Source organism: Apiospora aurea (assembly GCF_038362705.1).
Source record: "Apiospora aurea strain CBS 24483 chromosome Unknown utg000009l_segment0_segment0, whole genome shotgun sequence".
NCBI classification, from domain to species: Eukaryota; Fungi; Ascomycota; class Sordariomycetes; order Amphisphaeriales; family Apiosporaceae; genus Apiospora; species Apiospora aurea.
In genome coordinates, this window is record NW_027117396.1 from 427,137 (window position 1) to 442,099 (window position 14,963).

The window sequence follows — 14,963 nt, forward strand, 5'->3', positions numbered from 1 at the left end:
TCGGTTTAAGCTCGCGGAGGTCGACACATGTCGCATGTACCTTTTCCGGTACAGAGGACAGGCAAAAGGGGAGGGGAGAAAAGAGTGTTATTTGATGCAGGTAGAATAGGAGATGCCCAAGAAACGGTCGGTCCTATGCTGCTCGAGTCGCGTCCAAAGACCCAGACCGCCTTCCCCGTGGTACAGTGGTGAAATGACGATTGTTGAAGGTGAATGATGACAGGGCGTTTTACCTGGTTACCTGCTTCTTTCTCAAGCTTCGCGATGTTGTGGTTAGCCACGGGAGCGGCTCTTTCATTGGCTGGATTGCGCCCCAAATGGCCGGCTTTACAGGCCTTGCAGGTCTTGGAAAGGCCCGTGGCATGGCAACAGGAGCAGAGCAGAGCAAAGCAGAGCAGAGCAGAGCAGAGCAGAGCAGAGCAGAGCAGAGCAGAGCAGAGCGCCTAACCAGCCTAACCTTACTTTACTAGCAGGCCCACTTGCAGATTTTACGCCACTGGCAGCCTGGCAATTCGCTGTGCTACGGTAACTTACCCACAGCGACTATTTGCGCCCGTTGAGCCACGTCGAGCTTTCTCGAAGCGATAATTCGACCTCCTGATGTTCTGGCATTTGATGTGACGAGGTTAGATAAGCACCTCGTGTGTAGCACCATCCCCTAACAAGTACCACAATCGGTCTCAATTGGATCCGTCACCACATACCACCGCACAACTCAATCATCTCGATCAGGAACCCTTCTTTCCACCACTACAGGAACTTCTCACGCCAGATACTTACCTAAGTCTGGCCCATCAAATAGGTACAGACAGCGCCAAGTCCTAAAGCAACGTCACTGTTACGATCACAGTCGCAGTCATGGCACAAAAGGCGCGGAAGCACATTGCCAAGGCCAACGCTGATGCCTTGAAGAACCTGCACTTGGGGACTCTCATTCTCCACTCATTATTCGTCCTGAGTAACATCCTCTTTAGACGGCGGGCTCTTCTCCCCTATATCTTACTGTCTATACCCAGCTTCATCTGCGAGTATGTCCTCGAGCGTACCGGCCGGCCCAAGTTTGATCCCGCAACCAAGGCGCTGAGATCGGCTGGCGAGGACCTATCCGCACCTGGCCTCACCGAGTACATGTTTGATGTAATTTGGGTCACATGGGGGGCCATTGTGTCTGTCATTTTCTTTGGCAACTGGGGCTGGCTACTGTGGTTGGCTGTACCTATCTATGGTGCCATCAAGGGCTATAGCCTCCTTGGTGCTGCTCGGGGAATGGCCTCTGGCATGCAGCAGCAGCCGCCAGATGCAGCAGCGCCAGCTTTGGGCAACAGGAAGCAGAGACGTGCCGCCTAAATGTGCTTAGGTTCTCCTACGTCACTCATGACTGGCTCATGACAGCTCGGTTCTTTGGTCCATTCCTCCAGAGTCTCCTTATCGACGTCCTTGACCATGACGTGGATGTGTTCCAATGCCCTGACACTCTGGAGCGCAACCCAGTTCTTAAACCAGAGCACTCGGCTCTCGCCACCCGGCCCAAGTCGGTTTACAAAATACCGCTTCACAAAGTTGTCGACCGTGCCGCGGCTTTCGGGTGTCATGTCGCCCGTCTCGGGATCAGTGGTGATTGGAGTCCTGGACCAGACTACAATATGTTTGATGTCGTCGGTCAGGCCGTAAGGCCAGTCATTGAGCAGAACTCGGTAGTCGGAGGGGTTGTGGAAGGGAACTTGCGATGCAAAGACGAACGGAGGTGAACCCCACGCCTTCGGTAGTCGGTTCTCCAGGAGGTAGTTGGTCATGGAACCGTACCGAGCTTTAGTTTCTTGCGTCCAGGTCATATACCTTCTTAGGTCCGAGGGTTTGCGCTTCAATGCAGACAAGTTGTTTTCACCTACACATAGACGCTCAGCAGTGAATAAAGACTTGGGCGAACTATGTGGCGTTTACCAATGACTTTCTTCATATCCTCCCAGTCATGATACGTATATTCCTCGTCTGTCAAGGAGAGAACCCACTTGTCGACCTCGGTGAGTGGAAAGGGCGCATCTTGAGCCGGTACGGTGCCCATATCGCAGGCCAACCACTCCACGCGCTCAACCTTTCCGAGTATGGTGATGTTTCTTGGCAGGTGGTGGGGGTGGGGCTCCGGGGTATCAAGGACCCGTGGTAAATCCGACAGCTGCTAGATTGTAATGTAAAAAAGAGCGGCAGTCAGGTAGCTGTCAGATAGACTCCCGCCTGGCATGAGCAAACCTACTCCAGAGTTCGTCTAGAAGGTTGGCAGCTGGAGATGGGTTGCCCCGGCCTACAGTAGTGAGGCAGTGGTTGGGATGACCTGATATGGCTCACGTAATTAGCGACTAGCAGCCCCCGAACTTCGGATCTCCCACTAGGGAACAGATGGCCAGAGCCGGGAGTGCCTGTCGTCTTCTTCCAGGCAAATTAATTGGTGGGTTAGGGACTCACCCGCGCTAAACTCTAATCCGACATGCTATCCCATTGGTGATTGAGGGTGTTTCTGGGGGGTTCTGCCGTCTCGGCAATAGGTTTGGCCGTCATGGGAAGCTTTCCATCTCACCGGGTGGCAGGTGTTGTTCTCCAGTGGCGTGGCTGGCAGACGGTGTTCACTGTTTCTAAGTACTGACCAGTGTCCACTCGGTCCCCACATCGGAGCTTTCCATGCTGCTTGCTTGCTCGCTCGCTCGCTCAACAGATTGGGATTTCGGCCTTTTTTTCCCTGACATTTGAGAGTGGAGGAAATCCATCGTGGCCGTCCCATTGTAAATCTATCCTCCCTAGAATCCAGGGTCGTGAGTCTTGCCGGTGCGATATACTGCGCACCTTCGTCCTGACTTGCCTTCAGGATCTTCTGTCCTTTTCACACTCTTTGAAAAATTCTCACGGCCAATTGGGCGCAGATTTTTTCAACATGAGCGACGAATCTTTGGTCTCGAGCCGTAACATCAACGGCATCTACATCCCCGCAGGCTTGTTGGTGTTCGGTACCTTCATCGTCAAGAGGGAATGGGTACCGTATGCTGTTCTTCTGGCCCTTGCCCTGGGCGCATGGAAATTCATCGACCAGCGTAAGTGTTACTGCCACCATCCCAACCTCCCGGCCTTCGCTAACTGTGGCGCAGAGCCTAAGAAGGTCCTCAAGCCTGATGCCTTCCAGGAATTCGAGCTGAAGGAGAAGACAATTGTGTCCCACAATGTCGCCATGTCAGTGTAACCCCGTTTCGCGATATGCCAAGCGTCAACTAACCAAGAACAGCTACCGATTCAAGCTCCCTGCCCCCAACTCGATCATCGGCCTGCCCATCGGTCAGCACATCTCGATTGGAGCCAACATTGCTCAGGAAGATGGCAGCAGCAAGGAGATTGTCCGTTCCTACACTCCCATCTCGGGCGACCACCAACCTGGCTATGTCGACTTTTTGATCAAGTCCTACCCGACCGGAAACATCTCCAAGTACATGGCTTCGCTTGCTGTTGGCCAGACGATCCGCATGAGGGGCCCCAAGGGCGCCTTTGTCTATACTCCCAACATGGTCCGCCACTTTGGCATGGTAGCCGGCGGCACTGGCATCACCCCGATGCTCCAAGTCATCCGAGCTATCATCCGAGGCCGAGCTGCTGGCGATAAGACTCAGGTCGACTTGATTTACGCAAACGTCACGGAATCGGATATTCTCCTGAGGGAGGATCTGGACTCATTGGCCAAAGAGGACAGCGGCTTCAGAGTTCACTATGTTCTGGACAAGCCCCTTACGGACTGGACTGGTGGTGTCGGTTACGTTACCGCTGAGATGCTTGAGGTGAGTGAAACGAGTGATGGGAACACGTAATGATGAAATACTAACAGCTTACTGCAGAAATGGCTGCCCAAGGCTGCCCCGGATGTCAAGTTGCTGATTTGCGGTCCTCCGCCCATGGTCAGCGGCTTGAAGAAGGCAAGCCAGAGTCTCGGCTTTGAAAAGGCTCGCCCTGTTAGCAAGCTCGCCGACCAGGTCTTTGCCTTTTAAGAGTCCAGGCTATATGCCTCTGCTGTTGGCAAGTATATGATATTCGACGTTCTAGGGAGTATATTGCGCTTCGAGCTGAGTGCTCGGGCAACTACTTGGTCTTACTGATCTAGTCGTAGCACTTTTTGCACTTCTAGATAGAGGCAGAGTTAGGTGTTGTGATAATGCTTAGTTCTATCCGTATAAATAACGATTAATAGAGTCAATGTCTAGTCTGCAACTACTGCATGTTCAAAGTTGTTTACCATATAAGAGAAATAAGCCCGACAGTGTTCTTCCTCGACATTGATTGAAAGCAAGACTGATGGAGAGGTTGGGGATGGCGGTCAGAAGGGATACAGGGTACGCACCAACCGATACCTCTACGCAGCAGAATTGAACTCATGAGTTTCAAATAGCAGGGCGGTGCTGACCCCAAGGGCGTCACCCATCTACAAAGCAGGGGTGAAGAGCGAAGGGCGTCGGACGGAGGCGCACGAAACCACTTTGATCCGTATCAAGGAACGACGGCTTGCTCTCGGTGCAACTCCACAGAGGTCTGCGCTACGAGATGTGACATTGAAGTCATAAGTCAAAATGGCAATTGCTGAGATTCATCAGGACAATATGACCAATTGCATCAGTTGATGGGCTACCCCTTCGTACGCCAACTCTTGCACCTCGAGTGCGTGTTACCAAGTCGGTGGAAGATGTCTATGTAGCCAGGCTTTGCCAATGCCGCTACATATGACTTCCCAAAATAAGCTATCGGAATTATGTACGCATAGACTAGTAGACGTTAGGCGATTACGCCTCCCCAAAAGGGGCAGTTTCAGGGGATTGACATCGTCTAGGCTACCAGGGCAAACTTTCCGCCTCCGGGTCGAGCTGGTCTTTAGCGAACCAATAGGAGATGGTTGTGACGTGCAGTGGCCTGGGTTAGGAGGGGAAGAGGGGGGGCAAATATCTCTGATAGTTCATGAGGAATGCGTACATGGCGTCTTTCGGCCGCTGACCTGTATCCCTCGATACGAGACAAACAAAGCCGGGGCGCGGCTATGACGTTGGTGACGACTTGTGGTAAACAAAGCTGTTACGCCAATGCGTCAGCAGTTGTTAAGATCATGTTGGTTTGACATGCCGGACGTGTTCACACGCGTATGGTATGTAGTGGCTGGACTACCGGCTTAGGGTAGCGGGTTCGAGGTCGATAGAGTTGTCGCTACTTTCACCATGTGGCACTCGAGAATGTGATTGGTGCTGACTTAGATGCATAGTAGTATATACATGTACATACTTGATAGGCCATCTCTGCGGCTGGCTCTGATATAGTTGGAGGCGCCGGCGTGATATTGAATGGGTGTAATCCAGGAGCACTCTCCCCCTGACCAGGCGGTAATGATGCATGATGCGTTCGCATAGGTTGCCGGAGTTGGTAGCCGACACCACAGGCTGGCTGGTTTCCAAGGGCAGCCTCATTTCTTCATTCGTCGGCCCCCCTCGCCGTACTTGTACCGTCCCGAACGGGTGGATGCCCGGCAAGATCCAATGGATGTAGTACAAGTAGTATCCGACTTATCTTGGATCCACTATGCACCTAATCTGGGCACACCACCTTTTGCCTTTTGCCACCACACACCACAACCACAGTACCACTTGAGTACCCGAGACACCCACCAGGTGCCAGGGGCCAGCGCTGGCTGGCAGGCAGGCAGTCAGCGCTGGCCGAGCTGGGCAGAGAGATCAGCAAGCAATTGAGCATTTCTGACTTGTTGTATTCCCTTACCACCCTTGACACTGTACATTAGGTATAGTTCTAGAAGCTGTTCGGAGACGGAGAGGGGGAGAGATTGGCAGATTGGGTTCTGGAAGGCCGCTCAAGCTTCGACGATCCCGGTCGGCTTCCTGATCCTGGGCCCCGATGCTACTGTACGACATAGGCCTCTTCACCAAATTCCTGGTCGGACCACTCTACCATGTACCATCTAGCGATAGCCGCATGGATGCACCCTAGCAGATCCAGCAATCAACCACCAGCCCATCGCCCTTGATTGTGATCACGCGCCGCTTTTTTTTTTTTTCCTTTCCTTTCTTGTCCCCCTCCACGCCCTGCTGCGGCTCCTGCCACCTGCTGCTGCTGCTCCTCTTCGTCTGATAGCCAGCACCCAGTCTGCCAGTCTCGTACGACTCTCCCAGCCAGACCACTGCGCCCAGGCCATTTCGTCCCTCCCCGCTCCGATCCCGCATTGCACAACAGACCACACCACAGTGGCCAGCGGTGGCCACCACAACCTAATCAATCCCATCCACACCCACATTTTCTCCAATTCTTTTGAGCGAGGTCTAGACGTCAAAGTCGTGTGTGCGTGAGTGTGTGTTGTGCATGCATCAGACCTGCCTGCCCCAACGTTATTCGCCGTGATGCTCGATGGGTTTGGCTCCTTTGTCCACTGGCGCCTGTTTTCGACTTTTATAGGGTAAAGGCAAAACCCACACTAGCTCTTGTTGTTGCTGGCTTGCTTGGTTTGTGTGTGTGCGCGCGCCACTGCGAAAGGTCGCCCATAATAAGGGCCGCCCATACATATAACCAACATCCCAGAGAACCCCAGGACAAAAAGAGAAGGATTGACAATGGACGATGCCACCACCCTCGCCTCGGACCTCCTCCACAAGCTCGGCGACCTTGAGCAAAAGGTCCAGGACCACCGCCAGGAAATGGCCACCGAATTCCAGCGGTACTCCCGCTCGCTCTTGGAGAATGCGACAGATCATGTCTCGGTCCAGGTCGAGCATGCGATAAGGGACTCCCTTCACAACTACCCGGCCATTAGCCCTGCCTTTGACCAGGCCAATCCCATCAAAAACAACATTACTTGCCGCGCCCACGACTCCAAGTCCGCTGCCACCGCCGATCGTTCGAAACGCAACAAAGGCTCCCCGCCGCCAATTCTACCCCATACATCCGGCACCCCGGCTCCAGATGAGAGCCCTAGAAGCCCCCATGCCCGGGAACGCGAGTTCCACGGGCTCTTTACGCCCAGCTATCTGACCTTGCTGGGCGCAGAGAAGTCCAACAGCCGAGAAACTCTGTCACCACCCACTTCACCGCCTGCGCTGCCGCACAGCCCCCAGATCCAGGAGTCAGCGACGCCTTCACCCACCAAGGCCAAGCAAAACTCGCAGCCCTCATTGCCTGCAGTGATTGATACTCGACCTACTCCAACTCGGCGCCCTACCCAGGACACCGTCTCTTCGAACACATCTGACGATAGTTCCGTGAGAAACCGCAGGAGCGCCCTCCGCCGGTCCTCAAGTTCGTCCACCAACAAAATGCAAAGTCCCCGCCGTGTGCGGTTTGAGGTCGAAGGGGGTGAGGTTCTGCCCACAATGTCGCCGCCCACGTCACCCCGTTTTGTGGAACACTTACCGTCCCCCCTGGGGATTCCAGAATCCGGCGATAAGGCGCATAACTCGGGCACCATCGTTGAGGAAGATGAAAGCAGCGTTAGTCTACTAGGCAGCTCACCTCCGAGTCTTCCAAAGAAAGTATCCAGTACAGATCGACTGAAGGTTTTGGCAAGAACGTCGAACGAAGATACTTCTCAATGGGCCGTGGTTGGTGATTCACAGGATGCGGACGACGATGACGATATGTTGGTCATGGGGGGACTAAAGCCAAGACCCGCCAAGTCGCAACATAAGACGACAACCTCTGTGGGAACGGGTGGGTATGCGGACCAACCTCACATATCACAGCCACCGAAGCTTGGGGATAGAGGTGGTGAACCCACAGAGCAGATTGTAGGGCAAGGGGAGGAGACCGACGAAGAAGAGGACGATGATGTACTCGCGATGCCTGCATTAAGCTCGTTTAAGGGGAGGAAGAAGTTCTCTCCACTTCAGCCATCTCCACTTTCAGAGACCGTCCCCAAGACGCAGACGCCAACCCCAACCATAACCCGGCAGGACAGCGCATCGAGTGAGCCACTAGTTTTGCACAGCAATAGCCATGGCCACGCAGAGGAAGAAGAGATGTTTGACTGGGACTCCGATGAAACTGAACCGACGTCCAAGTCAAAACGGAACGGGAATGTACAGGAGCCGAAGAAGTACCTCGAGGAGGAGGAAGAAGAGGAGGAAGTCAATGGACAGGAAGCGACTTCAATGGAAGAATCTGAGAATGACAAATCTCCAGTTACTCTGTTTGCAACGTCTCCCGCAGTATCCATACAGAAACCTAACTCCATTGCCACCCCGCAAACGTCAACGCCATCTCGAACTTCGGCGGCCTCAATAGGTTCTTTTAGAGGGCGTCCGTTCAGCATGTCTAGCGTCAAAGACAGCGAAGTAATTCGGAGAGCATCGGAGCTGGGCAACATGAGCTCCTTTGTCGGGAGTGTTGACGGGCGCAGTGGTCTGGACGAGTCATCTAGCTATCGACCGGCCCGTGGACAATCCAGCGGCACCCCGAAAAGCTTCAGCGAGCGGCTCATGATGGAGGATCTCATCGAGGCACACGAAGGCTCGGCAGATGCGAACCCCGGCAAGTCGAATTAGCAGTATCCTTTTCGGGCATAGCTCATTTTGCGGAGAGCTGTATAATAATGGCATTTGTCCTTATGGGTGCGACATATGCACCATCCGACTGCATAGGATTGGCAAATGCGTGGTTGGAGTGTGCATTGGAATGGCTCTCTCAATGGCTGCTAGGCCACACTGGGACCTTCTTGTTCTTGACGGGCGAGGTCAACAGACGGGATTCGGACGGTTTTGAGTCTACAGGACCAGGCCAGTATGTCATCACGGGCACACGTAATAACGAATTCCAACCGCGGTAATGGTCTGGTTTGGCTTGACACTGCACAGCAAGACACGCAGGCAAGCTCTAGCGGCATCTGACCATCATTCGAGTATATGGGTACTGCCTAGAAGCACCAGACTGCAGCATCACTCTGTCGCCGTCGCCTTTTGGGGGAGTTCGAAAAGCGTGGTTACTTGTATCCTCGAGGTTGGACTCGTCCATCACCTGGAACCTGACGTTGTCCTACGAAGCGAAGTGTCGAATTGTTTTCGACACAGGTCCCGTATGCGGGCTCGTTTAATCACGATTAATTCGTAATACATAATTGAGATCGCATTGTTCGTGCACAAATTGCCCTTCCCTGCTTACTTGTCCCGTGTTTTGTATATTGTCCATAGCTGGGCATGGCTTGGATGGTCTGATATGGTGAAGTCAAATAACTGGAGTGTAATGTGAGACAAAGAGAAGGGTGTATCGACCATGTGTTCTTCTGCTACCTTAATCCACCCTGCCATACGACATACAGGATGAAAAGCACCACGCTCTATCTTCACAATCATCTGGTTGGGCTTAGGAGGTCTGCGCGGGGCTACTCTTACCAGAACTTTTTCGTGTATCGCCGTATTGCTTGTTGTATGCATGTAACAAAGTCTGGTAGAGAAGAGAAGAATATGATAGGATAGGAGCTGAAGCCTCCCGAATCTATACATTGATGCAGTTGAGAAGCGTTGTATTCCTGTCCCTTGAACAAGGGCAGGCAAGCATCATCCACCCGGTGTGCTCCCGGCCCAGCCATCCATCAAGGGGCATATGCATATAACGCAAACAAGCAATGAACCAAGTTCTACCATCATTCGACTAACCTACTTCTCTTCAACGGTCTCCTACCGTGCTTGCCCCCACCCCCTTTCCAAAACGCCACGCTCATGCATATAAAATCACAATGAAACCGAACACTCCCCCGTCATCTAATCTGCGGCATTCGCAGTATCGGCGGCGACGCCGGTCCCAGTGCCCCAGTCGATTTGGTCCGTCATCCCCAAAAAGTTCCACGAGCCCACGTCCGTCGTCGAAGCGCCAGGGGCCACCCCGTTCTGGAACTGCGAGTACATGCAATGGCCTGCCATCTCCCACGTCGAAACGCCCCCTGGCAGAGTCGGTCCATGTTCTGGCCCTGTGGTGTTAAGTGTACTCGGCATCCGGCGGCTTCCGATAACTGTAGGGCCCAGGGTTATGCCGCCACTGTTTGCCCCGGAGGAGGAAGGTGTTGTTTGCATAGGACCAGCCATAGATGGTGAATTCGTCCGGTGCGGGAGCGAGGGCATCGGGAATAATGATTGTGTGCACGAGTTTGGGCCGTTGCCCTGTAGGCTAGGAGCTTCGAGGTTAAGGTCTTGGGGTCGGCAGCTTTCTGTCACCGCACTGTTCATATTAGAGTCGGGCGGTGTCGAGTTCGACGAGAAGGACTCGGGGTACCCAAGGGATCCGCTCTGGGCCCAGAGAGGACTTCCATCATCCAGGTCTGATGTCCCCTCCGTCGGGGATCTGACCGGAGCTTGACGTTTCCGCTTGTGACTCGAGTGGTCGCCCGGGATCGACTGGACTATCTCGCGTACGGCGTCCCTGACGCCTCCATTGAGACACGCGACACCACAATCGCCCGAGAGGCCGGGGCTTTTGCCCATCATCCCCGCGGCCGGTTTCCTGGGTGGAATTTGTCCAGGGACCGGCGGTGTCCCGTGGTGTCGGGACACTGAAGAACGAACCAGCAAGGGGACGTGGCAATCGCCATTGGCAAAATGAGAGGGTAAATTACCCAACTTTGGGATCTTCACATAGCTCTCGAGGTTGTTGCATTCGATATCTGCTGCCACCTGCTTAAGGAATGCGCGGGTGATGTAGTGATCCTGAGACAGTTCGGACATAGTCGAGACGATGTAACTGAGATTATCTACCGCCCCAGACACCCCCGTCTCTTTGCAGTGATATATGTACACGGATGCTGCAGAGTACAAAGACAGAGCGGCAAGGGGTGTTTTCTGGATTAAAAGCGTCAGCGGCTGTAGCCAAGGGGGGAACCATCTGAACTCGGCTAGGGGTGCACCTACCGGGTGCGATTTGGTAGTGTTGATGGTCTTCATGATGTTGACGATCTCTTGGGCTGCGGTGAGAAGTCTTGTGTGGCTGGCCTTCTTGAGGTGATTTGGGAGCTTGTGTTTATCGACCTTATCAATGGCCGCGTGATGCAAGCAGATGATGGATGCATGAAGATTGAGATTGGTGTGTACGGCCGTACGATCACAGTAGTTATCAGGAAGCCGGAACCCCTCGGGAAGGAACATGAAAGCACTTGAAAGCGTGCTGTCCAGATCGCGATGCCTTGTCCAGTATCTTCCAAACTCGTAGTTTTCTGGGAAGTCGTCCGGCCTTGGCCGGTGGACGTGCTTGAGGATCTCGTTGAAGAAGTGGCATATGACCACCGAACTGGCGAAGCTGCTGTATGGGTACCCCTTGAGAGCCTCATTAAGTGTACAAGATTCTGCCTCCTCGCCGTTACGGAACGCTGCTTCAGAGCATGGAAGATGCGTAGTTACCTGCGTATTCTGTGTTAGTTTGGAAGACAGCAACGTCAGCACTGTGCAGCTTACTTCGCTCGGGTCTACAAAGGTAGGCCATCCGGTCGATATACTGCAGTGACTATCCAGACAGAAGATTCCCCAGAAGGTGCGTCTTCTCTCTTCCAGGTCTATCCAATCCCTGGGTGGAAGAACTGTTACGGGCGGATTAGTCACATGCGATCAGCTGCAGTAGCCTTTGAAGCTGTGGAGCGTTTTTTGGTTCTTGCGTAACTCATGCACTGGATCCAATGACACTTGAAAAAAGGGGTGAATTTGTACGTGGTGATACTCACTTGCTGGTGGCATTTCGCCGGGGCCACAATCAAGTCGTTGCAATCCCATCATCTCGGCAAGTCGCACTGCACGAGCAATGCTCATGGCTGCCCTCGTGAACATCATGGTTTTGGCTTCACATACTGCAATACAAGCCCATGCCTGGGCATGTCTCACTGTGAGGAAATGTTCGCCATGCCCCTAATATGGAATCAGTACACAGGACCTGGCGATGAGGCAGTTGGTTGGCATGACTGACCTTCATCTCATCTGCCTCGGCGTATTGTCTCGCTCGTTGGTAGAACACATCGCGCGAGGCACTGTATTTATTATTCTCGATGGCGGCGATGGCCCAGATGGCATACTGCAGACACATGGGCGGCTTCATATGAGGCGGCGAGTAGAACTCTTGCAAGTACCGCTGTTGATTGAGAATAGGGATGGTTTCAGACTGGCGCTGGAAGAAGGTCTGGTGGCTGTGAACGGATGAGTTGGGCACAATCATCTTTCGGGCCAGGCTCGGAGTGAAACTTACAGCTCTTCCATGACCTCGAAAGGGGGGTTGGCTCAGAAATACCCAGGCCAAGGAGTTCACCTCCGAAGAAGTCGCTGGCGGTACCGAAGTCACCAGAGGGCTCTGCAGAGAAGTTGAAGGAGTACATGTTGCTTGCATCTCCTGATGTGGAAGCAGGGGGGATATTGTAGTCCATCCCCTGAAAGAAGACATCGTCGGACTGCGACTGTGATGCTTTAGGAAAGCCGAACTCAACAGCAGCTTCGTCGGGCTTCTCTTTCTCTGCTTTCTCTGGGCTTGACGTCTTTTCAGTCCCAACGTCCCTGAGGAGAATCTCAACCTGAGCTTTATGTTTCGCATGTATATTGTCAGATGGGCTTGAGTATTAAACCACGCCCTGATTCAGGGAGATTCCGGGCTCCGGAGTCAGTCCACCTACCCAGGCGAGCTTCTAGCTCTTTGACATTCCGGCGCTTGAAGGCCGGCTTCCTCCTTGATTCGGGATATACACATTCCCCCTTGACGCGGGCACAGCGAGAGCAGGCCGGCTTCACCCGATTGCACTTGAGCTTGCGGGCACGGCAAGTGACACAAGCCAGGGCCTCGGTTGTTTGCTCATGGCAATCAGGGGTGTCATCACCAACAACGATTGGTGGAGGCATTGCTTAGTCAGGCTGGGCACGTTGCTTGGAGGGCGAGGTAGATATATCAGATGCTCAACCTCGAGGCCAGGGAGCGCATGGGAGGAGAGCGAAGGGAATCAAACAAAAAAAAAATCGAGAATAGTCAGCTTCACACATTCACATGGATACGTCGTGTCTCTATTGCTGTCGTTGTCATTGTCAACCTCGTCTGCTACTGTGGCTTACTTTTTCGTGCTGTTAGGCAACAACTGTCTCCTGAATGGCTTGGGCTGCTTACCTAATGGCCTCGGACAGATTGAAATGCTCAGACGGCGTGATTTTGGCCCGAAGGCCGACCGACCATCTGATAATCTGAGAAGCGATCGATGACGGCTTGATGTCATCAGGTTGGCTTCATGCACTTACTACTTCTATGTTTGTTTCTGTATATGTTTACACGGATGCCAACCATTGAGGACCGATAGCGAGGTGCAAAATGACGAGAAGGTATGCAACATGCGCAGATACCCATACTCATCAACCGGAGCAGGCTGCCGGGCTTGCTTGTTGATTGGTCGCTGCAGTAGTCTACTCTCGGCGACTACCTGTGTCTCCAGGTCTCATAGTCTTGACAAGGACCAGCCCCAAGCTGTGAACACAGACTGGCCTTCCCTCCCGCTGGCCCGGGTGCGTTCCCACGATGCCACTGCCGTTCAGCACTACCGTAGGCCAACCCAACACTGGGGACTTGGGTACTAGTACAGCACAGTAAGCACTGCACTGCACTGAAAGGGCCGTCTCATTTCTTCTTCCTTCGGCCACAGTCCATCATATTAGCAGGCGTACCGAGAAATTGATTGGATGTCGATCATTGGATTGATCCCTTGCCCAATTGTTCACGCTCCTGCCGGCACACACCGTTGGTGACTGACGCATGCGCGATACGGGTACCTAGTCTGTTATGTATAGATTGCATCCCACCTTGGGCTGTCCAATGACTGCCCAAAGTCGGGCCAGCCCAGTGCAAGCGTGCGTGCTGGACGGAGAGCGTGAGGGCGCCGCCGGCAATGCGATGGCCTGCAGCAGTTATTTAGTGTCGTTATTTCATCGGATTGGGTGGTTGTGATAGGTGGCAGTTATCCTAGCAGCCTAGGGCTCAGTACCTGCTCAGTTGGTTGTAAAAGAATTAAGTAGGTACTGTAGGCAGGTAGGTACTGTAGGTAGGCAGGTAATGGGCACCTATGTAAGTGCACGACGGGGTGTAGGCCAATCAAACGGGAAAAGACCGTACACGATCTCTCTTACCTGTCACCTTCGGAGAATTTCAATCGATGCTACTGTATTTATGACAAGGTTATCCGTTGTTTCGCTGGGCGGTCCATCCCCCCCCCCCGAGACTCGACCAAGGACCCAGACGGGGAATCAGTCCCGAACGAACGACCAGATATCTTTTTGTTCGGTCCTTGTCGACCAGCCTTCCCTTCCGTCGTTGTCCTCCTCCCCAGCACGCCAGGCCCTGCGCCTGCGAGTACAGGCCGACGACAGACCTCCCTGCTCGGCAGCCTGCCAGCCCGACCGGGACTTGGAAGGGGGGAAGGGGGCTTCAAAATTGGCCTTGATCTAGCGGCCGGGATGGGTGATCTTGGTGAAACTGTCACGCTTGTTGGCTCGCCTCTTCTAGACTGCGGCCCTAGGCTGACGGGCTGGTGAGCAGGGGTAGACGTCACCGAGGATACCGCCGATGCACTACTGCTAGTTGGCAGCAATAGCACGTAGACCTTTCTACAATTGGGCAACCACATACAGTACAATGCATACTACTTGCCACTACACCCGCATCTGCCAGTTGTCGACGCGAAGGCCTGGACAGGTGAGAAAGAGGAGAAGGAAAGTGAAAAGGGGACAAGACTGAAAGGGGCCTTCCGGGCCACCGAGGTAAGAGGCTTGAAAGGGGGAAAATGTCATCAAATACATGTAGATCCCTATTCGAGCCAATGCCGGTGCCAGTCAAGCTCATACAGGCACTATCCCGGCCTGAGCAACACAGTAGGTGAACATGAAGACGAAAAACGAAGAAATGTTACAGTACGTACTCCACACGTGAACCCTGCCTCGCCATCCCTAAATGGGGCCCGG

The 14,963-nt window shown here is 53.5% G+C and overlaps 6 protein-coding genes across 6 annotated transcripts; 4 read left to right on the forward strand and 2 right to left on the reverse strand.

Moving 5' to 3' along the window:
• Positions 1–135: 135 nt before the first annotated feature.
• On the forward strand, positions 136–470 carry PG986_013244 (uncharacterized protein; the record flags this gene model as incomplete). The annotated part of the gene is made up of 2 exons (XM_066849466.1): positions 136–180; positions 258–470. 2 exons carry the CDS (start codon positions 136–138, stop codon positions 468–470), a joined length of 258 nt encoding a protein of 85 aa, XP_066693609.1.
• Positions 471–858: 388 nt separating this feature from the next.
• PG986_013245 (uncharacterized protein) lies at positions 859–1,347 on the forward strand (the record flags this gene model as incomplete). Its single annotated transcript, XM_066849467.1, has 1 exon — positions 859–1,347. The coding sequence occupies one exon, from the start codon at positions 859–861 to the stop codon at positions 1,345–1,347; it is 489 nt and encodes a 162-aa protein (XP_066693610.1).
• PG986_013246 (uncharacterized protein) lies at positions 1,344–2,062 on the reverse strand (the record flags this gene model as incomplete). The annotated part of the gene is made up of 2 exons (XM_066849468.1): positions 1,344–1,885; positions 1,942–2,062. The coding sequence occupies 2 exons, from the start codon at positions 2,060–2,062 to the stop codon at positions 1,344–1,346; spliced, it is 663 nt and encodes a 220-aa protein (XP_066693611.1).
• An 861-nt stretch (positions 2,063–2,923) lies between these two features.
• Positions 2,924–4,019, forward strand: PG986_013247 (uncharacterized protein; the record flags this gene model as incomplete). The annotated part of the gene is made up of 4 exons (XM_066849469.1): positions 2,924–3,080; positions 3,135–3,216; positions 3,269–3,812; positions 3,870–4,019. 4 exons carry the CDS (start codon positions 2,924–2,926, stop codon positions 4,017–4,019), a joined length of 933 nt encoding a protein of 310 aa, XP_066693612.1.
• A 2,610-nt stretch (positions 4,020–6,629) lies between these two features.
• Positions 6,630–8,555, forward strand: PG986_013248 (uncharacterized protein; the record flags this gene model as incomplete). Its single annotated transcript, XM_066849470.1, has 1 exon — positions 6,630–8,555. The coding sequence occupies one exon, from the start codon at positions 6,630–6,632 to the stop codon at positions 8,553–8,555; it is 1,926 nt and encodes a 641-aa protein (XP_066693613.1).
• A 1,212-nt stretch (positions 8,556–9,767) lies between these two features.
• On the reverse strand, positions 9,768–12,866 carry PG986_013249 (binuclear zinc transcription factor; the record flags this gene model as incomplete). The annotated part of the gene is made up of 6 exons (XM_066849471.1): positions 9,768–11,393; positions 11,448–11,569; positions 11,711–11,891; positions 11,950–12,166; positions 12,222–12,549; positions 12,644–12,866. The coding sequence occupies 6 exons, from the start codon at positions 12,864–12,866 to the stop codon at positions 9,768–9,770; spliced, it is 2,697 nt and encodes an 898-aa protein (XP_066693614.1).
• Positions 12,867–14,963: the final 2,097 nt, after the last annotated feature.